Genomic DNA, 23212 nt, shown 5'->3' on the forward strand with positions numbered 1-23212 from the left:
TTTTGCCACCACCCCACGCCCGCTCCGCCAAAATTTACCTTATTTTAGCCGCCAATGTGTGCAGCTGGGGGACGGGGTGAGCTGAGCAGGCCTCCCCCACCCTGTGGTGGCAGTGGCAGGAGCAGCCGCTGGACCTGCCCGTCTAGCCAAGCGGCCTTTGAAACCGGTGAGGCGTTCCAGCGCGCCTATGCAGAAAGGAACGCCTCACCGTTTTCAAAGGCCAGGCAGGCAGGCCCAGCAGCTGCTCCACCTGCCACCACGATGCAGGGGGAGGCCTGCTCGGCTCACCCCCACCCCACATCCGTGCACACTGGTGGCTAAAATTAAGGTAAATTTTGGCAGTGCGGCAGCGGCAGGAGGCCCCCCCGGACCTTGGAGGCCATGGGCTGGGACCCCAAGGTCCAGTAGTAAGAACCCCTCTGCTAGTCAGCCCCAGAGCCAGAGAGGTGGCAGTCATGCTGATTTGCCTGACTGCCTGAAAAGTACCAGGACCTTTTTCACACCCGGCTTTTAGCTCGCATCTCCTCCAGAATGGAGGGTGTGCTGTGCATTCACATATTGGTCAGATTTACCCCGAAGTTCCTGTGAGCTATTGGGGAGAACTTCTCACACGATTCGGGTTTTTCATTACACGTTAGAGTGTAGCCCAATTTATACCTAGGGTAAACAAATCCACTTTTTTCATCGGCGGAGGGGCGGGGGCAATTTCAAACTCTCAGTAAAGCCTGCTGTCTGAAAATGCTCCAGGTCAGGCAGAGGCGCCCCTTCAAGCGCCAGTGCCTCCACCACCCCAATTATCGCTCTGTGGTGCTGCTGCTTGCTAGGGGTGTGCACAGAACCAGTTTTTGTGGTTTGGTTCCAACTCAAACCAAACTGCCGGTCTGCAAACTGGTTTGGTCAAACCAAACGGCAGTTCAGTCCCTTTGATCAAACTAGGTTGACCCAGTTCAATGGGCTATGCTTGAAAAGAGGAATCCAATGAGGTCTCTCCTTTACAGACAGAGGGTAATCCTGCCTTTAAAAGGCTTCCAAGGGTGGTGAGAGGGCACCTTATCAGTGCCAGCAGCTCTTCTAAATCCCGGCACTCTATCAAATAAGGAACAGGAAATCAGAAGCCAACTTCAGCCTCAGCAAAGGGAACAAGGATCAAAGGATTTTCAGTAGAGGCTTTCAACCCACCCATTTCACAGCTGGTTTGTGACTGATGGCTCTGTCCACTTCAGCACCTTGTTTGTTGAAATCATATGATGCTTCCCTACACAAGGGGCTGCTCCACAATTTGAGAACCAAGATACTAAGCAGACTGGAGTAGGAGTCAAGGGGAAGAAAATAAGAGTAGTCCACCTGTAATTATTCCCAGACTCGTATACTATTCTTTTGCCTTGCTTGCTTGAGGTCTCTGGAGTTTTTTCTGGGCCATAATGAGCAGGAGGTTGGACTACTCACTAGAAGACCTCCAAGTTCCACTCCAGCCCTCAAATCCTGTTCTTCTATAGTGCATGTCTATACCCTTCTGCAGTAAGGGGAGTCATCCCATGTTAGGGAGCTTTGCAGGCACAAACTGATACATGGTCAGCAATGCTGACCATGCAAATGGCCTCCACACATGCACAGAAGCCAGGTGAGTGCCAGCACCATACTAGCATTGCATACTGGCTGCTGGGAGGGAGGAGTGCTGCCAAAGCAGGAAGCTGCCTGGAGCAGCAGTAACACTGGTAAGGATGTGCTTATTTCCTTTTAAAAGTGCCTCTCACCGTGTGTCAGTCTGAATTTGCATCTGTGAACTACGGTCTCTTTCCTCTTTCCTGTGGACTTCTCAGAAGCATCTGGTGGGCCACTGTGTGAAACAGGATTCTGGACTTGCTAGGCCTTGAGCCTGATCCAGTAGGGTTGTTCTTACGTTATTATGTGTCCCAGTTCTAAGAGTCTCCTCAGAAGGATACCATGGCTAGTTACACCAAAAACCACTGAGTTTCAGGAATAACCAACAGGGTTGCAATCTCCCCCCACCCCCCATCCCGAGTTGCACTCTTCCCACCCCCAGGTCCATCTCCCCACAAAAATCAGGGTGACCAAGTCAGGGTGACTAAGGCTGTCCACAAACCAGAATGGAAATAGGGCTGAAAAGGATCTAAATTACCAGCAACACCCAGAATCGGCTGGAGCAGAGACCAATCCAGCACTTCAACAACTTGCCAAGAATGTTAGGTTGGAGACTGGCAGACATTCAAGGTGGCTGGATCCAGGTAGGATTTATTTAATTGGGGCCTCACCACCACCTCGAAAGAGGTGGTGGGGTGGGGAAATTACCCTCCGCTCCAGTGATGCTTTCAGCACCTCTGAGGCCCATATCCACAAACCATCACTGAGCTCACAATCTATCCCCGGGGTCCAGTCATAGCAGTGTCCAAGTCAGCATAGATGCGAGCAATTTTTTATCCACAAAATGTAATGCAAATCAGCAGGGTCACCTGGAGACAAACTGCCAAGGCTGCCGGCCACATCCCTTCCCCCTTGCTCCACTAGCTGAATGCTTCCTTTTCCTCCCTCCCTCAACTGAAGACGGTGAGGGGCTGCTGCACATTTGTCTCCTGTGTTGACCACACACCCTTGTGATGCAGGAAGAAGAGGAACGACACAGGGGGAGAGGTGGCCGCAGTGCAGTAGTGCACCTGGCCTCAATGGAGGAGGGGGTGGGAAGTGCAGCTGGATGCAGGGAGGGATAAATGCAGCAGGGGGGCAAGGAGTGCCTTGGTAGAGCCCCATGGCCCAGGGACATTTGTCCCCCATCTTGCTCCATTGTCCCTAGACATATGCATATTGGTCACAGCAGGCTACTAAATTGCCTGTTAGTTGATCATCAGGGATAGCCTGCACAAGGTACTGCCCAGAACAGCTCCACTGAGCAGACACTGGTGGCAGAGAAAAAGCCTTTTTGCCTCCATCACTGCCATGGAGTTAGTCTTTTGCCACATTTGCTCCTTGCTCACTTCGTTGCCTGAAGTCCCTTGGTATAACGAGGTACCACAGGAGCTTAGCAAGTTGGGAAAGAGCATGTAGGTCTGACTGTCTGGCTACTCTGATGTTACACTAGTAACACCTTAAGGCTATCTACTGTGGCACAAATTTTCATACCTCACGTCCATTAGCTGAAATGCCTCTGCACTGCCACATGATCATAGATAACACAGGAGGTTACCTTGTATCTGAGTCAGACCATTGGTTCATCTAACTCAATCAGTCAAACGTTTCTAAGATTTTGAAAGCAGAATTGACATTTATATACAGGATGCCTGCATTTTGGTTTGAGTCGAGCCTCACACTTCTAGCAGTTCGTATTTCTTTTTCACTTTTAATGTATTCATGATTCCGGCTAAATTACCTCCAGCACAGCTCAAAGAACTGTAAATTTGATTTCAGCAAGCAGACAGTGAAATAAGCAATACATACTTACCACAACATTGTCTGAATCTCTTGGAGCAATTGAAGCCTCTTTGATGGGACTGCTTGTTTTTCAGATTTTGATTTTTCAGATTTTGATTATCTGCTGTAATACTAGTTGAATCTGAAGAGGGAGAAAAGCTTACTACTTGTTATGGTTGCCTATATGAACAGTAATAGTATTTGATGATATCCATCTATATGCAAACACAGAACTCCTTAAATGCAATTGAGGGGGTCTTAGAAATCCCACTGAAGTCTTGTTTTGTAGATAGAGTCAGTACAGATCTGGCCACAATTATTTTTTTAAACCTAGACCATTTCAAAAAGACTAGCCTTTACACAAGTCAACACAGTAGCAGAGCTTAAGCTATGAGGCAGATACTGCACATGCCATGTATACTGTATATGGACCTAAGGAGGAAAACAGTTTAACATCACCCTGTAAAACAGTGGTAGGCAATCTTGGTTCTCAAGCTGCTGTTGAACCTCAACTTCCATAATTCCCAGTCACAATTTATTGTGGCTGGGGAAGATAGGAGTTGTAGTTTAACAGCTGGGGAGCCAAGGTTGTCCAACCCTGCTGTAAAAGGTGGGATATGCTGTTCTTGGAGGAGTCTTCCCAATCTGTGTATGTCTTTCAAAGTTGGTTTCAGAGATGAGACCAAAGGTCAAGGGGAGATTGATGGGGTAGGGTGGGGAGTCAGGGACTACCATGACTATGGTATTGTGGGAATAGGGAAAGAGACAGCTACAGAAGAGAAACCCATCCTTCCATCTCACCCCTTAAGTGACAGAAGATAACAGGTGAGGGCCCACACTTTCTAGGTATTAATCACCAAGATTATAGCCCAGGATCCATTCCCCATCTTGTCACCTCTCACAGGACAGGAGGAAGAGGAGGGCCCAAGCTCTGATCCTGCTGGGGATCCATCAGACTGAATTAGAGCTCCAACCCCCTGCTGACTGTTTCAGAAGAGCACATTTCCACCCTTCTGTGGGTACAGATTTGTTTGCAAATATCGCAATTTCTCTTTAGCAGAACTGAAATCTATCCTAATCAGTATTCTGCTTATGACAGGGCTAGCCAACCCTGAACCAGGATCTTGAGATTGTGAGATAATTTGGTACTCCTTTCTGGTTGAGGTGGGTAGTGTTTCCATTATGCCTATGTACTGGAGCATTGCAAGATTAATCCACAGCAACTGAGCATATAACAGGGCAACTGGTTTGTGTGTCAAGTCTCAATCTTAGACCAAGCAAGTTGGTAAATAAGAAAATGCCTCAGGGCATGCAGTCTTTTCTAGGGGTGTGCAGGAAACACATTTTGCATTCCATTCTAAGCTCAGAATACACACAAAATGCATGGAAGGTTCCATTGCCTTATTCCAAGTGCCATTTTGGAATCCAAAATGGCATTCTTCTGGCCTCTGTGCATGTGCAGCAGCCATTTGTATAGTGGTGCTGACCACACAAATTGCTGCTGTACATGCACTGAGGCTAGAAGAATGCCATTTTGGATTCCAAAATGGCACTCAGAACGGTGCAGAACATGCTGAGCTCAGAACAGGCCCCCTTTTAAAAGAGGGTTCTGTTCCAAACTTGGAACCCTTGAAACAGCCTCTTTTGAGGCAGAACGTTCTGACCCTGGAACGTTTTGCACATCCCTAGTGTTTTCCCAGGCCATTATGTCAGACACCAGATGTATTGGACAGCAATTCAAAGGCAGAGGAGACCTCAATGGAAGTAGGTCAGCAGAACTCTACCACACAGCAGCACATTGTCTAGTCTAAACAACAGAACTCTACAAGCAATCTGGGGAAGAGGATTAAAAATCCAACTGTTTCTCTGAGGCTGAGGGATTGGATTCTGCAAAGTCTCAGAACTGACAGATCCATCACATTTCCAATCACCCAAAGCTCTTCATTGCCCTGTAAGTTCCTGGCACAAAAGTTCTGGGGGGCAGTATCAAGGCAGTGTGTGTGCATGTGCATTCAGAATGGGGCCTTCTTGATTCAACCTAAGCGGGATCTAAAATTAAGTGAGCTGACATCAAAAAACTTGAGAGGGCACACACATGTGCATGCCTTAGAGGGAACAGTGCTTTATTAGTCATAAATAATCTAGCTAGAAGTTGGGGTAAGCAGTGAGGTGGCCAAATTTGCAGATGACACCAAACTACTTAGGGGTGTGAAATCCAAAACAGACTGTGAGGAGCTCCAAAAGGATCTCTCCAAACTGGGGGAGTGGGTGACAAAATGGCAAATGCAGTTCAATGCTGGCAAGCATAAGGTGATGCATATTGGGACGAAAAACCCCAACTACACATATACGCCGATGGGATCTGAGCGGTCGGTGACTGACCAAGAGAGGGATCTTAGGGTCATGGTGGACAGCTCATTGAAAGTGTCAACTCAATGTATGGCAGCTGTGAAAAAGGCCAATTCTATGCTAGAGATCATTAGGAAGGGGATTGAAAATAAAACTGCTAATATTATAATGTCCTTATATAAAATGATGGTGTGGCCACATCTGGAGTAGTGCGTACAGTTCTGGTCACCACATCTAAAAAAGGACATTGTAGAACTGGAAAAGGTGCAGAAGAGGGCAACCAAGATGATCAGGGGCCTAGAACACCTTTCTTATGAGGCAAGACCACAACACCTGGGGCTATTTGACTTAGAAAAAAGACAACTGCGGGGAGACATGATAGAGGTCTATGAAATCATACATGGTGTGGAGAAAGTAGAGAAAGAATTTTTTCTCCCTCCCACACAACACTAGAACCAGGGGTCATCCCATGAACATGATTGCCAGGAAATTTAGGACCAACAAATGGAAGTATTTTTTCACAGAACACATAATCAACTTGTGGAATTCTTTGCCACAAGATGTGGTGACAGCCAACAACCTGGATGGCTTTAAGAAGGGTTTGGATAACTTCATGGAGGAGAGGTCTATCAATGGCTACTAGTCGGAGGGCTGTGGGCCACCTCCAGCCTCAAAGGCAGGATGCCTCAGAGTACCAGTTTCAGGGAAGTAACAGCAGGAGGGAGGGCATGCCCTCAACTCCTGACTGTAGGCTTCCAGCGGCATCTGGTGGGCCACTGTGTGAAACAGGATGCTGGACTAGATGGGCCTTGGGCCTGATCCAACAGGGCCCTATGTATGTTCTTATGTTCGAAGTGGTGGACATCCAGCAATGCTGAAGTGTCAGGGTCTGAACCAGAGCATGCCCCTGTTACATTCATACTGAATTTGCAGCTGGGGTAGGACTTTGGTACTCAGTAGTGCTCTGCTGAACTATTTAGGAGCTTAGAGCTCAAGCTTAGAGCTCAGTTAAAGCAGCTTTCTAATGCAAAGCAAGCAGAAGAAACTGAATTATCCCATGCTCTGACGAGTCTGAGCTATTTCGTGCCATTACACCTGCTACCTTCTGCTGGACTTGTAATCTCCTCTAAACTTTGTTCACCATCGCATGAGGTGACTCACCAGCTGCCTTGTTCCAACAAAGCTGTCAACAAAATTTGTACTTAGGTGGACCACAAAATCCACAACAGTATTTATGTGGCATTTACTGCAAGCTCCAATAATCTCTGAAAAGACTTTGGCTCCCCTTCACTGAAAGTCTTGATGTTCTCCTCAGAAGAAAGTTAGCTTACCACAAAGTTGACTCTTTTGCTCCAAGGAGTGATTGCCTGATCCATTTTGTGGGTTTCCATTCTTATTTAAAGGCACCTGCACTTCATTTTCAGCAGGATTATTACCACCCATCATTTTCATTTTCTTGATAACGATGCTATCCTAAGAAATGAAACTTGCATTATAAATAGTTGAATACATCCAAAAGAAAGTGCCCTGAGTAACTACAGTACACCACTTAGACGGAATTTATTCAGTGAAATAATGAGGCTTTCTATAGACCCAAGATACTTACCTATTCTCACAATATACATTTAAATTATTGCACTGTCAGTAGCTTTCTAAAAGATCAGGCCTGTGGTGCAACCTATTACAAAAGTAATTGAGGAGCAATTTCCCCACCAAAACTAAAAGGCTGGTTGTGTGCCACTGTTTTCAAGAGATCCCAGGGAGATTATGGGATCAGCTCTGGCCATTTCCTGTTGACACTCTTCTTCCTGCCCATCCACTGCCTCCATCATCCACCTGCTCCTCCGCTGCTGCCCACCAGCCCTTCTGACTTTTGGGCAGTAGGATTTTTACAACTCAAGGAAATTGAAAGTATTTCCTGACTTTATTTGATAGCACTTCGTATACTGTTCTACCCTTGGTTATATATTGGTTTCATAGTCTACAGAGGAAGAATTTTCTGTGGCACAGAGTTGGGAGTTATCTGGTTTGGGGATCTTTTTCCAATATAAAATGAACATACAGCCATAATATAAACAAGGAGAATAATTTCACTTTTTTCTTTCCACAAACAATGTATCTGCTGTTAACAACCATTAGTAGTATAACATATGTTTTTGTCCCTTTAAGAAACAATTGAAGGGAGAAGCATTTTTCTGCTTTTTTCTGTTGTATCTAGTTTGAGCCAGTAGTTTGGCTGGAACTGTGCTTGAGTGAACTAGCTAGAGCTCTATGACAGTCATTAATACAAGTTATTAGTCATTTAGAAATTTTGCTTCCTCTTTCATAAAAACAAAAACACAGGGTGTCAATGAGGGATCAGCAATGTCTTCCACATAAACCAATGCCAGAAATGTGCCCCCAATGGATGTTGAGACTAGAAACTAGAGATGTGCAAAACAATTTGAGTTGAATTGATTCAAGCTTGAATCAGGCTATTTCAAGTGATTCGAACTCAAAATGAAACTGGGGCTGGTCTGCCCGCTGACCCCAATCTGTAGACCAGCTCTCCCCAGAAAAAGCCCTGTTTTCTGGGGAAAGTCCTGTTTTTCCACGAAACAGATGGGACATTGGCCTATCTCGGTAGACCAGTCCTCTGAGCCGGGCCGATGTGCTAAATCTGGAACGGAAGGCTGGTCCCCCCGCTGAGACCAGCTGGTAGACCTGCTCTCCCCGGGGGGAAAGGCCTCAGAATGGTGCTTGAAACACTCATTTTGAGGCTGATTTGTCAAAACAGCCAGCTTTAGCCACTGTTTTGATGAATTGATTCAAGTATTTTGCAATCTGATTCAAGCTTGAATCGAATCGCAAAATCTGATTCATGCACATCTCTACTAGAAACAGTGTAGATAACTGGATCAGATGGAAGGAACTAATGGAGCTCATATTTGCAGGCCCAGAACCAGAAAGTGGTCTGAGCCTAGAAAGTGGCTTATTTTCTAATATGTATTGGGCAAATGCCTGGGGATATTTGCAGAGCACATCCATATAGAGGAAAAATTCATATGAGAGAAGCTAAGGCTCAGATGAGCCTATTGATGAGTGAATAATCCAGCTGCACTTACACAGACTGTGCTTTTGCAGACAGAAATATGTTAAAAGACAAGATCCTCATGAGATCCAGTTCCAAAAATATACAGTTTGAGTTTCTGTGCTAGCTTTTTTGTTGCAAGGAAAATGCAACTCCTTGCTTTCTCCCGCGCACTCCCCCTACCCCGCTTTCTGCCCCCGTTTTTCTGCTCTCCGCTTCCCCTTTCTGCCTTCTGCCCCACTTTCTGCTTTCTCTCCCATTTTTGTCCCTGCTTTCTGCCCCCCCCTCCAGAAATGGTTTCTGCTTCCTCCCCCCTCCTTCCCCTGTTTTCCTCCATATCAGCAGGTTTGGATTGATTCCCAAGCCCACCAGTGTGGAGGAAAACAGCATGATGTTTCCTGTATCAGCGACTGGGCTCTCCCCCACCACTAGCACCCACCAGTTGCTATTGCTTGGGGAAAACATTCCCATAGCTGACATATTGTACCATATTTGTCCGGAGGGACAAGGGGCTGTGGAAGAAGCAGACATGGAGGAGCAAGTACATACAGTGTTTAAAAAAACCTACCTGTATCTCTGAACAAGCTTGCCAAGATCAAGCACCAATGTAAGCAAGATGAGGCTGTGACCACTTTGAAACACACAATACAAGCTGGCTGGCCCTCGCATAAGTCTCAAACTCTAGCAGTCATCAGAGATTCCTGAAATAAAAGAGATGTCACTATTGAACAGGGACTCATCCTAAAAGGGGTAGGATAGTTATACTCAAAGCCATGTGTGTTGATATACTGGAAAGAATCGACAGAGTGTTTTCCTTCCATCTCCAAAAGGTCTGTGGTCAAACACTATGTACATATAGTTGACTACCATACTCATTACTGTGAAATAATGCAAGTACAAAACACACAGTGACAAACCACATAAAAGCAATACTAGCATAGCATGGTCTATGCAATAAATTAATCTCTGACAGCAGGCCACAATACACATCAGAAGAGTTCCACAAATTCACAGAATATTAGGGTTTCGCTCACATTACAATTAGCCTGTACTATCCACAATCTAATGATCTAGCACAGTGGTTCCCAGCCTGTGAGTCTCCAGATGTTGATGAACTACAACTCCCATCATCCCCAGCCACAATAATTTGTAGCTGGGGTGATGGGAATTGTACTTCAGCAGCATCTGGAGGCCCACAGGTCGGGAACCACTGGTCTAGCAGACAAATTGTGCTCAATAATAATTAGATACCTTGAAAGTTAAAGAAAAACAGTTTAATGGCCTCTTGCAAAAAGTTTAATGGTCTCTTGCAAAATGATGTATTATTTCTAGGCACATTAAGGGGTAACTAAGTTTTGAGATACTTCGTGTTAGATATTTTTAATTGTACCGAGATCTTGTCCTTTAATCATCATCTAATTCAATGGTTCTCAAAGTGGGCGGTATCGCCCCCTAGTGGGCGTTGGAGCAATCCAAGGGGGCGTTGGAAGCTCCATGTAAAATTAGGGGGCGCCAGGAACCAATCGGTGGGCGGCAGAGGATTCAGCCGGCTCCCCTGCTGCACCTGCGCAATGAGCCAAGGGAGGGGCTCATTGCGCAGGCGCAGCAGGGGAGCTGGCTAAATCCTCTGCCGCCCACTGAGGCTCCACTGAGACGCTGGAGGACTGAAGCCCAGGGTGGCAGCTGCCTGAAGACACTGGAGGTCTTCAGGCAGCTGCCGCCCTGGGCTTCAGTCCTCCAGCTATCCCACCCACCACCGGCCAAAACTTTTCAGGGGAAGGCGGTCACTAGTTTTACATGCAGTTGAGGGAGCCCGCCGACTTTTTAAATGCTCCCGCCCCTCGGAGCTCCAACGCTTCTTGTTTCAGTCATTACCATGTCTGAGGCAAAGAAAAAATGCAGGCAGTACAGTGTTGATTATCTGAAATATGGTTTCATTCCATCTCCTTCAAATAATGCATTAACAATGTGTATAATATGCCAAAAAGTTTTCTCAAATGAAGCTATGAAGCCTTCTAGACTCCAAGAACATCTGACAAAAATCCATCCAGATAAAAAGAATAAAGATTTGCATTATTTTCAAGGACTCAAAGAAAAGTTTGTAAAACAGCCCAAATTGGAAACTATCTTTTCAACAGCTTCCAAACAAGGTAACGATGGGTTGCGTGCTTCTTACAATATAGCTTTACTTATTGCAAAATCAGGGAAACCGCATACTATTGGGGAAGAACTTATTATACCAGCCATAAAGGAGGTATTAGAGACTGTGCTACACAAGTCACCAACTGACATTGTCAAAAAAATTCCTTTGAGTAATGACACAGTCCAAAGAAGAATTGATGAGATGGCTGAAAACACTGAAAACTCTCTATGTAATTATTTAAAAACATCTCAGTTTTCAATGCAACTTGATGAGTCAACTTTGCCAGGGAATGAAGCCTTACTTCTCGCTTATGTGCGTTTCATAAGGGATCAACAAATCTGCCAAGAGTTATTGTTTGCCCAAACTTTAGAAACTGATACTAAAGGAGCATCATTATTTCATGTAATGAAAGATTTTTTTGAAGAGAAAGAAATTCCCCTGAATAACATATTGTCTGTTGCTACTGATGGTGCTCCAGTGATGGTTGGACGCTACAATGGTTTTATGGCACATTTAAAAGAAGAGGTACCAAATATATTGGCCGTACACTGTGTTATTCACCGGCAACATCTAGTAGCGAAAAACCCGAGTGAACGCTTACATAGCTCACTTCATCTCGTCATCAGAGCAGTGAACAAAATCTGAGGTATATCTTTGCAGGACAGGTTATTTGGACAACTCTGTATGGAGAACGATGAAGATTACAATCGTCTGCTTCTTCATACAGAAGTTCGTTGGCTATCAAAGGGAGCCAGTTTGAGCCGTTTTTCCAACCTTTTCTAGAGTTTTTCTAGGGTGCTAGAGTTTTTGGAAGACAAAGATGCTACTTTAAGAGCAGATTTGATAAAATCAAAACCAGATATAGCCTATCTGACAGATTTGTTTAACAAATTAAGTGAAATGAACCTTCAGCTCCAAGGTGATGACCTGAATCTAATAAAAACTAAAAATGTAATTTCTGCATTTGTGGGAAAGCTTCAAATACATAAAAGAAACTTGGGACGGGGAGAATTTCCACTTTCCAAATTTGTCAACAGTAGAAAAAAATGACAAAGATTTACTTGAATATTGCCAACATTTGGAAACTCTGGAATTGGACTTCAAAAAACGATTTCAGGATATTTTAAAAATGGATGTACCTGATTGGCTTTTGGACCCATTTTCCTGTGAAATTTCAGAAGCACCTCCAAACTTAGAAGAAGAGTTGATTGAGTTAAGAACAAATGAAGAGCTGAAATTTAAATTTAAATCTGGATACCAACAGTTTTGGCTGCAGAAGCAGATACCTGAACTTTATCCTGGTTTATGGACTATTGTTCAAAAACTTCTTATTGCATTCCCTTCGTCTTATTTAGTGGAACGTGGGTTCAGTGCAGTAACAAAGCTAATAACAAAAAAAAGAAATAGGCTGCAGATACCTAATCGTGGAGATTTGAGAATGCTGTTAGCAAACATGGAGCCGAATATTGACAAATTGTTAGAATCTCATCAGGCTCATCCTTTTCATTAAAACTTATTCTGTTACTAGTTTAGTTCGTATTCCTGTCCTCTATGTCCTCACCATTACTCGGGGCTGGCCCAACCCCCAGCAGTGCCTTAGGCAAGGGGCGGGGCATTCCAGGGGCGGGGCTTGGGCAGCTCACCCCCCACCCTGGGGGCGGGGCTTGGCAGGGGGGCATTAAGCATTCAATTTTTTCTAAAAGGGGGCGGCGAACCAACAAAGTTTGAGAAACACTAATCTAATTGATGATGTTTCAGCAGTTGCAATCAATTAGAATTATCAGTTTTAACGGAGGGAACATTATTTGTTTAACTTGTTGAATAAAGGGATGATATTCTGATTTGTTTATTTTTTTTAATATGATCTTTTCGCCCCAGTCTCTTTGGAGTTTAAACCACCCTGAGGCATTTTTGGAAGGGCGGTATAGAAATCAAATGAATGAATGAATGAATGAATTTTAGGACAAGCCCGTGAATTGTGATTGTAAGATCCTATCCTGCCACACTCCTTCCAGCATTGCTTGGGATATTGTTTAGAGAAGTAATCTAGTCTTATTGATGATAAATACCATCTTGCATTTAATTTAAAATGTTAGTTCCTGGATATGAAGAGGATGTGAAGGGTCAGATGCCCATGTGTCTGGATTATAGGATTCACCCAGTTCCAATGACCATTTTTGTATGTAACAGGATAAATTTCTATTGTGGGCTTTAAGAGCAATTGTTTATATACAATCAATATTGAGACAATTCAATACTGAATCTCTACATTTAATTTTGTTTGCTATTAATTTCAAAACCCATCAGTGTTCTATTGATTTGGCTGGTTTTGGTGGCTAAGAAGGCTGGGAATGGCCCCCACTCGGGGGGTGGTCATGACTCACCGGCTCAGGGCTTTGGCAGCTTGGGTTAGGGGTGTGTCTGGTCGCCCCCCGCCCCTTGGTGGGGAAACCGCCGTGGCGAGATGAGGTCAGGACCTGGAGCCTGACTGAATCAGGACCCGGCCCTTTGCCCTTGTGTGGGACGCCTTTCGCTAGGACAGGCCACCACACAGCAGAGTACCTGCACTTGGGTTAGTTGGGGACCTCGTTGCAAGTTCTGTTACCCTGTACCATAATAAAGTGGTCCTAATTTAATCCAACTGAGTGTGTCCTGTCATCATTCTGGGCCTGGAGGTGCAATTAGTATTTGCATATACATCAGGTTATTTATAGATCTTCATGTTCTCCATGTGGTCTTGCTTTGTGACAGCTTTTCCTTTAAGCACAATTTCATTCCATTTATTAATCTCAGCATTTCTCCATATTTCATAGGATCTAGCCTCTATGTTAGGTAGAAAATAGGCCTGACCAGTAAACAGAGACCAGGGATAGCTTTGGAGTTGGGTAAAGTCCTTTTTTGATCCTGTGTTTTTAAAGTACTTGCTAGAAAATAATGTTGGCTTATGAGTGGAGGGCAGGTCTCTTTTTTCTCTTCCCCCTTCAGCCATATTATTAGTCTTTCCTATGTTAATGTGATGAGATGTACACACACACGCACACGTTAATGTGATGAGATGTACAAAGCAAGATGGATTGAAGTTAAGAAGCATTTAGATAAGTCTGAATATCTGGTATTGCTAGTCCTTCCTTATCAGGGTGGAGTTCAATAGTTTGATATTCACACTCATGTATAGTGCTAGACAAAAGAATCTAAGCTCTGCCAATTACAGGTGAAACTCAAAAAATTAGAATATCGTGCAAAAGTTTATTAAGTTCAGTAATGCAAATTAAAAGGTGAAACTGATATATGAGATAGATGCATTACATGCAAAGCGAGATAAGTCAAGCCTTAATTTGTTATAATTGTGATGATCATGGTGTACAGCTCATGAAAACCCCAAATCCACAATCCCAGAAAATTAGAATATTACATGAAACCAATAAAACAAGGATTGTAAATAGAACAATATCGGACCTCTGAAAAGTATAAGCATGCATATGTATTCAGTACTTGGTTTGGGCCCCTTTTGCAGCAATTACTGCCTCAATGCGACGTGGCATGGATGCTATCTGCCTGTGGCACTGCTGAGGTGTTATGGAAGACCAGGATGCTTCAATAGCGGCCTTCAGCTCTTCTGCATTGTTTGGTCTCATGTCTCTCATCCTTCTCTTGGCAATGCCACATAGATTCTCTATGGGGTTCAGGTCAGGCGAGTTTGCTGGCCAATCAAGCACAGTAATCCCATGGTCATTGAACCAGGTTTTGGTACTTTTGGCAGTGTGGGCAGGTGCCAAGTCCTGCTGGAAAATGAAGTCAGCATCCCCATACAGCTCGTCTGCGGAAGGAAGCATGAAGTGCTCCAAAATCTCCTGATAGACGGCTGCGTTGACCCTGGACTTAATGAAGCACAGTGGACCAACACCAGCAGATGACATGGCTCCCCAAATCAACACAGACTGTGGAAACTTCACACTGGACTTCAAGCATCTTGCATTGTGTGCCTCTCCATTCTTCCTCCAGACTCTGGGTCCTTGGTTTCCAATGAGATGCAAAAGTTGCTCTCATCAGAAAAGAGGACTTTGGACCACTGAGCAACAGACCAGTTCTTTTTTTCTTGAGCCCAGGTAAGACGCTTCTGACGTTGTTTGTTGTTCAGGAGCAGCTTGACAAGAGGAATACAACATTTGAAGCCCATGTCCAGGATCCATCTGTGTGTGGTGGCTCTTGATGCACAAACTCCAGCCTCAGTCCACTCCTTGTGAAAGTCCCCAACACTTTTGAATGGCCTTTTCCTGACAATCCTCTCCAGGCTGCGGTCATCCCTGCTGCTTGTGCACCTTTTTCTTCCACACTTTTCCCTTCCACATAACTTTCTATTAATGTGCTTTGATACAGCACTTTGGGAACATCCAACTTCTTTTGCAATTACCTTTTGAGGCTTTCCCTCCTTATGGAGGGTGTCAATGATGGTTTTCTGCACAACTGTCAAGTCAGCAGTCTTTCCCATGATTGTGATTCCTAATGAACCAGACTGAGAGACCATTTAAAGGCTCAGGAACCCTTTGCAGGTGTTATGGATTGATTAGCTGATTGGAGTGGGACACCTGGAGCCTAGACTGTTGAACCTTTTCACAATATTCTAATTTTCTGGGATTGTGGATTTGGGTTCTCATGAGCTGTACGCCATGATCATCACAATTATAACAAATTAAGGCTTGACTTATCTCGCTTTGCATGTAATGCGTCTATCTCATATATCAGTTTCACCTTTTAATTTGCATTACTGAAATTAATGAACTTTTGTGTGATATTCTAATTTTTCGAGTTTCACCTGTAATAGTGGCTGGTGAAATATATATAGAGAGATGGCCTGAAGGCAATTTTTGCTAATAGATTCACTTTAGCCTAACTCTGTAGGTCTTTTATTATTTTCATTAGTTCCATATGCTTGAATTTAAGAGAGATCTGTGGACTCAATAGCGAGATTGACACCCATTTGTATCAGAAAGAGATACAGACAAAAATTTGTGTTATATGTATACACACACACACACACACACACACCACCTTTGATATAAAGTTCACAAAAAAGAGGTTAAAATACATCAAAATCAAACACAGAAACTGTAACAAAAAGCACAGCAGTGGAGAGGGAGGGGAAACTAAGGGGAGAGGAGGAAGGTCAGTCAAAACAAAGGTCTCAGCCAAGGGTGCAGCCACCACAGCATGAATGGGTTCAGAGAACCCGGGCTGCTGCACTCAGGGGCCACGCCTTCCACCCCAGCCACACCCCCTGCATCTGATGTCAGAGGCCGATGTCTGACACAGGTGGCATGGCTACGGGGACTGCCGTGGCAGGCTGAACAAGGGCTGCCACTGGCCTCTCTCTAGTACTGATCTCAGCAAGAGGTAAAATGCCAGCAGTGAGAGGCAGTTGCAAATGCTTCTCATGTCTCCCTGCCTGCTCAGAAGTGCAGCTAGGTAACTTTGGATCCTGGATCTAATTAGCTTACCATTCCCACCCCTTGCAAATTAAGCATTTCACACACACACACACACACACACACACACACACTTCACCATAAACCTACAGCTCTGGGCCAGAGTACATTTGGGGCAAATGACTACACAACCCCCTAAAGACCTATACATCTTCTTGATCATTCACCACAAACCCACAGATATGGGCCAGAGCACATTTGCCATGTGGGGGGGGGGGGAGAGAGAGAGAAAGGAAGCCCCAATGGATTCACACAGTTTCATGACTATTCACCAACTAACTGGGACACAACATGTGTCCCTTGCTCCACGGTTCAAACACAAAACCAACTTGGACATATAGTACATTTGTGCCGGGGGGTGGGATTAAAACCACAACAAATGCTCCTTGCTTCACAGTTCTCATGAAGATCCTTTGGATCACAAATCAACTTGAGCATAGTGCATCTGTAAACAAAAAAGCTGTTTGTTTATTCAGATGTGTTCAAATAAAACTGTTTAACACTGTGTTAAACACAGTGTTAACAGTGTTAAATATTCTATGGATAGATATAGCTTTTTCTGGCAGCTGTACTGCAGTAGAGATTCACTGGAAACCACAGGATTTACCAATTTCCTTAAATAAAATAAAAATACACAGAATACTTCCGGCTTAAAACTACTTGTATGCACAGTTTCAGAAGTCTATGGCCAGCCATTCTGGAAATGTAAAGGGTTGGGCAAAGGGAGAGGGCATGTTGCACTTTTTTTTAATCAAGACAAAGGATAGATTCCATTACATGGGGGTGGAATGATAGTTCAAGGTAGGGGCTTTGGTTCCAGATGTTTTTGTAATTTTCTGCCATGAAACAGCTCATTTATAGGACCTTGACTTCTATGAAGTTTTTTTAAAAAATTCAAAAAAATCATTAAAAATCAATGGACTGACTGATCTGCTTCAAAATCAAAACACAAAGTCCTGGTAACTGGTTTAATATCTAGAAGTCTGCAACCAACCCTTATTAAACATTCTCTGAGGTGTCCAGTAAACAAGGAATAAAGGTTTTTGCTGTATTCGCTTCATTTTGAGATCTAAAGAGGCATATTTCACTGCCTTCAAAACTACTCACCATTGGTTTAACAAAATAGGGTATTCAAGATCATTGTTCCAAAGATCTCGGATATTTATGAGAGCGCCTGCTTTGTCAGGAACCCTGTTGCCTATTAGGATCTTCTGAAGAGGTCCAGTTATGGTTGACGCCAGCTTGTTTGCTGGCCTAGGATCAGGCTTTCTCTGTGGCTGCCCCGGGGGCTTAGGAATATGCTCCCTATTGAAATAAGAGCATTACCTTCTCTGTTTTTAGAAAGTCTCTCAAGGTGCACCTGGTTTTGCAGAATTTAAACAGAAATTACTTTTAAACTATTTAATTTGTTTTTATTTTATGAGCTTGTTTTTACTTTTTTTGTGAAATTTTAACTTTTACTCTGTTTTATATTGTATTTTAAATTTTGTACACTGCCTAGAGATGTGCATATCAGATGGTATAATAATATAAATAATCAACATCAATCTTATCAATGTCTTTAAGCTTCTGATAGAGCAAGATTAGGTGCAGGCTTAGGTGCATCCAATATATGTTTCAGGTCTAATTATCATTGCTCTATTACTATCCTCACAATTTAGTTCACTTCAGACTTAAATGTTCATACATCTGCCATCTTGAATTGGGGTGGATGAAATAATCACAAACTCATAGTCATAGTTTGGAGGAAGAAACATCCTGCACTGTGTTGATGACACCACTCTGATAGCTGAGAAAGTGGATGATCTGCAAGCTCTAGTAATGAAAGTCAAGGAGCACAGTGGAAAAATGAGATTACGACTAAATGTAAAGAAGACTAAGCTAATGACTAAGCTAGGCCACCAAACAACCAGCCTCAGAACTGATATCGAAGACATGGAAGTGGTGGGTAGCTTCTGCCTTTTAGGATCGACCATCAACAGTAAAGGATCCAGCAGTCAACCCTACCAAGACCAGCACTTGGTAGGGATGCAATGAAGGCCCTGGAAAGGTTATTTAGATGCTGTGATGTGTCTATACCTACAAAGATTAGAATTGTTCAGACAATGGTTTTTCCCATGACACTCTATGGATGCGAAAGCTGGACTTTGAAGAAACAGGACAGAAAAAGTATTGCCACTTTTGAACTTTGGCACTGTAGAGGACTTTTGGAGGATACCATGGACAGCCAGGAAAACAAACAAATGGATCAGAAAACAAATCAGTCCAGAATTTTCACTCAAGGCACAAATGACCAGGCTCAAACTATCATGCTTTGGACACATTATGTGAAGACCCAGCTCCCTTGAGAAGTCCATAATACTGGGAAATGTTGAAGGCAAGAGAAGAAGAGGACGACCAGCAGCAAGGTGGATGGACTCGATTAGGACAGCAATGAAAACACACCACTGAGAGACCTTAAAGGCCAAGTTGAAGGCAGATTATCCTGAAGACTGGACTGGAGAGAATCTATCTGGTCGCTACGAGCCGACACCGACTTGACGGCACTTAATCAACCAGTCAGGCATTGTTACTATGTTTCTTGAAGGGTAATATTTTTCACAGCATATTTAAGGAGTCCAATTATCTTGTAAGGTACAGCCGTCAGGAAGGCAAAATACTAACCTTTTGTTTTGCAATAAACTTGAGTTGTTAAGAGGATGTGTTAGAAAATTTACCTCCTGGCTCCCTTCCCTCCCCAAGCAGCCGCCGCCCGCTACCGAGAGGAAACCTAGTATGAGCGGCTGAAAGTCTATGATTCATTTAAGCAAACACCGCCAAAACGGTTCACCGCAGGTCATTGAAGTGGATAACTCCCTAAGGGGAAAAACACTCCTTCGCCGCACACTGAATTGCAGACCGCAAAACACACACCACTCTCAGAACTTAAGTTACCTGCTGCTTAGCGTGTGCATCACGCTCTGTCCGATCCCCTGCCCTACTTACTCCACATGCCTGAGGCCGGATACCCCAGCGGTGGGGGGGGGGGAGCGGTTGGTTGCTCCTCGCAGCAGTCGCCCTACTCCGACCTTCTCTGGGGCGCACCGACCTATCTCCCCTTATCTGATGGGGACCGCTGCTGCTGCTCGACCAGCTCCCTGCCTTTTCAAAGAGGAAGGGAGCACGAAGGAGAACGGGTGAGCGAGGCAACCGCGGCCAGTCACGAGGCAGGATGCACCGTCGTGAGGAGAGCAGAGCTCTCTTCTCCCTCCCAAGCGAGAACTGCTTACCTTCACCTGCACGAGCTTGGCATCGCAAAGGCGGCAGTCCCAGCCTCGCCTTAGTGACTGCTGGTTTGGCAAACGATCCGCTTTTCCGCCACGAAAAGACAGCAGCGAGAATTGAGCAAGCTGTGAGTGTACTCCTGCCTCCGCCCACCCGCGTAAAGGTCCTCCCTATGCCCAGCAGAAGCAGGCGAAGGCTCCCTGAGCTGTTCACGCTAGAGACAAGGACAACAGACTATCAAGGGGTGTGGGCTCTCTCACCACACTGAGGAGTAATTGAACACCGTGAAATGTCACTCCTTGGTTGGTGAGTTCCCATATATGGGCAAACACGGCGGCTGTGAGGGAGGGTGGCAGGCAGCCGTGCCTGAAAATGAGCCACAGGGTGAATTGGCAGCATTTCCACAGCGCTTCCACCTGCTGTATCTTTAACCAGGGGCTGGGAGGTTGGAGGCAGCCCTGGGGCAGATTTAAGGATGGGTGTCTCTCAGCTTTGCTCTCACCTGACTTATCCACCTTCACTGCTCACCCAGCCACCTTTGCTGCAGCTGTGGGTAAGTCAGGTGAGAGCAAAGCTGAGAGACCCAGCCTTAAATCTGTCCCAGGGCTGCCTCCTCCAACCTTCCTACCCCTGGTTAAATCAAATTGTTACCATCATTCGACCAGCAAAACACGAAGTACAAAAACTTTACATAAAAACAAACATGGTCAAATAAATAATAAACTGTTAAAACATAAAACAGAGCCGTAATGCCCGAGTTCATCCATTACATAAAACAGAGGGCTCTGACTTGATACAAGGCAACTTCCTAAGTTCCTCCTAATTTGGCTTCTTTGTTACTTGTGCTTTATCTCTCTATAAAATGCAAGTTTTAAACTCATTTTTCTTTTGCTCATCTTTATTTCCCAAGCCCTTCAAATAATTAGAACATAAGTGGAAAGTGTGTGCTTGTGGTTCAATTTCCTACTATTGATCCTGGGTAAATGAGATAGGACAAGCTGTATATTTAAATAAACTGTTAAACTTACTCTTCTTGTGAACTACGTTTCCTCTTCCAACTCAGATTCCAACTCTGAAGAAGATTTAAACAAACCTTATAAATCACAGCTCAGGTTGTCTTATTTTTTGCCAGTCAGCTTGATGCACACACCTCAGTGAATCATAACCTAAAACTACTCAACAAATCCTACTTTTCTGCATTAAGTTAACTTGAGTTGCAAAGTTTATGCAGTTTGTCACACTAAACCATTCCACATCAAGACAATGACTTGTCACAGCTGTGAAAAAGGTTGCCAACTGGACTGCTCATGTGCTTTTAATGGGGGTTGACGGGTATAAATTAGTAGGTGAAGCTTTTCCTGCGATTGAGCTAAACATGATCAGCTGCTAATTATTGCAGGTTAAACTGCTGTTAAAGAACAGTTATAGGGTCTGATTCAAAAATTGGTGACTCTACAGCCAGATTCCCTTCACAATAAGAATAATGTCTACAATTTCCTGATTCATGTTATGGACAGCGGCCAGAGGCGTAACTAGGGAAAACGGTGCCCGGGGCAAGCACTGAAATTGCGCCCCCCCCTCGCTGCCCCCCCCCACATACATCTGACTGACACATGTGTTTTTTCCTCACAACAACCCTGTGGAGTTGGCCTGTATCTCAAACAACAGAATTATGATGCAATGATGATACATACTACATTATACATAGGTCACTATATTAATAAGAGAGTACCCTAAATCATAAAAGCTTAATATGGATATACCAATACATTTAATATACTTCAATATATCAAGATCACAAATACATAATTACAGCCTTTAAAATTAAATTTGACAGGGGGATACAATCTATAACTCCTTATTTAAAATATTTGTGCAGCCTCAACTTAAAAATGAGTTTGACATAAAGGAAACCATGTGTCTAAGTGGATTTTTTCCTGAAACCAATGTTTGTAAAGGATTTTCCAGAAAACACATGTACAAGTAGATTTTTTCTAAAAGCCATGATGGGAGTTGGGTCCCCAAATGATGTTGGACTAGAAGTTGAGAACTCCTGGCACAAGCTCTTAAAACAGAGCTAACAGCCTTTGATCAAGTTCACAGAAACAGAAACCAAATCTATTCATAAACAATTGTTAATCCTTTCCCACTATCTAAAACGCCCCATCCCCCCACCTCTCTGCTGGGTTGCTCAACATATTACAATATTTCAAAGGATAATATTTTACTGCTAAGGCAATACTTTAAAAAATGCATATATTACAAATCATCAGCTTAGGCACATCAGCAAAGTCTCTGCCTAGAATCCTGCCTTTAAAGTGTGGCTATAAGTGAGTGATATCCCCCCCCCCAATATGACTGCAAATCTGCTTTGTTTGTAAGGTGGTGTCTCAGGCTGTCTCTTCTCTCCCTCTGTGAACTAAAAAAATATGTTTACGTGCCTAACTCGACCTTCAGATGGGTATACCCGAGAAGAAGTCTCTGTTCAGGAAATTATCCATCTTAGTCCAAGGGGTGGGGGGAGAGACAACCCTGCCTTCCTTCAGTAAATAAAGCATCTGAGGCGAAGAAACCCTCACAGCCAGGAATAAACTTCCTAGTACTACTTTTCTGCATAAGTCTGCAAGGAATTATGGTCAATATCAACAATCAAGCCTTTCCCTTCTTACAGACTAGTGACTCTCTGAACTATATTTCATTTCAGAGCGGTGCTAACTGATCTTTAATTTAACAAGCTCACCTCCTCCCTGCCTTCTCCCCTCTTGCTGAGAGGAGCTCTTTGGTTTGGACTCTGGGGAAGCTGTCAGTATCTCTGGTCTTCTGTCGGGGCTCAGTAATACAGACTCTCCCTTAGTGGGGAGGGGAGCCAGCCCAGCTCGTCGTACTAGGTGGCTGCTGGCTTGAGGCTGTCTCGTGGCATTCTTATAGCCCTTCCCCGTCCCCTTCGGAGCTCTTAACAATCCAGCCTTTTGGGCGCGCCTCCCCCCACCCCACCCCCTCCGCTCTTTCTCTGTCTCTTCACTTGGCTTTAGCCTGAAGGGGGGATTGTTGTAGCTGGCAAGCGAGACAGCATGCTGCTGCGGCAGCACTGCCTAGTGGGGCTCTTTGCTCCCCTCGCTGGGTCTCTTCTTGCTTTCAAGCAAACGCTATTCTGAAAGAATGCACTTTACAGACGGGCTACAAATAAACTTGGGATCCATAGGCAGCGAAAAGGTGCTGCACAAAACGGAAAGATTTACTCTTTTGCTTTACACATCCTAAGTAGAATGGGAGAAAGGTAATACATAGGTATTACATTTTGCACCACTTCCCCCATCTTCCATCTATGCCCCCCTCCCTGAAAACAGAGCATGAAAAGGAAAGCTACAAAGTAGCAAATGCAGCATTTATCTTCTTTGCAATCACTCCTCTCATTGCCCCAAAGTTGTGCAGCTCCTGCATTCTTCCCAGTCGTTTGCTGTTGCTGGAGAAGCAAGCAGG

At 44.3% G+C, this 23212-nt stretch overlaps 1 protein-coding gene across 7 annotated transcripts in view; it reads right to left on the bottom strand.

Moving 5' to 3' along the window:
• LOC128346965 (C-type lectin domain family 2 member D-like) overlaps nucleotides 1–23212 on the bottom strand; it is a 94127-nt gene that overhangs the window by 14535 nt on the left and 56380 nt on the right. For 2 of the 7 annotated variants that reach the window (XR_008317323.1, XM_053300831.1), the window contains 3 exons: nucleotides 9411–9543; nucleotides 7104–7245; nucleotides 3455–3565 (listed from right to left, as the gene is read on the bottom strand). Coding sequence is in view for 6 of the 7 variants with exons in the window: in XM_053300831.1 (XP_053156806.1) it covers nucleotides 3455–3565; nucleotides 7104–7224 (232 nt within the window). In the remaining variant the exon portion in view is untranslated. Of the gene's footprint in view, nucleotides 1–3454; nucleotides 3566–7103; nucleotides 7246–9410; nucleotides 9544–19453; nucleotides 19525–19737; nucleotides 20109–20760; nucleotides 20977–22472; nucleotides 22612–23212 lie in introns of those variants that run through there. The other 5 variants (XM_053300826.1, XM_053300829.1, XM_053300827.1 and 2 more) reach the window with 5 other exon arrangements.

The sequence above is a fragment of the Hemicordylus capensis genome, chromosome 2 (genome assembly GCF_027244095.1).
Source record: "Hemicordylus capensis ecotype Gifberg chromosome 2, rHemCap1.1.pri, whole genome shotgun sequence".
In the NCBI taxonomy this organism is placed as follows: domain Eukaryota; kingdom Metazoa; phylum Chordata; class Lepidosauria; order Squamata; family Cordylidae; genus Hemicordylus; species Hemicordylus capensis.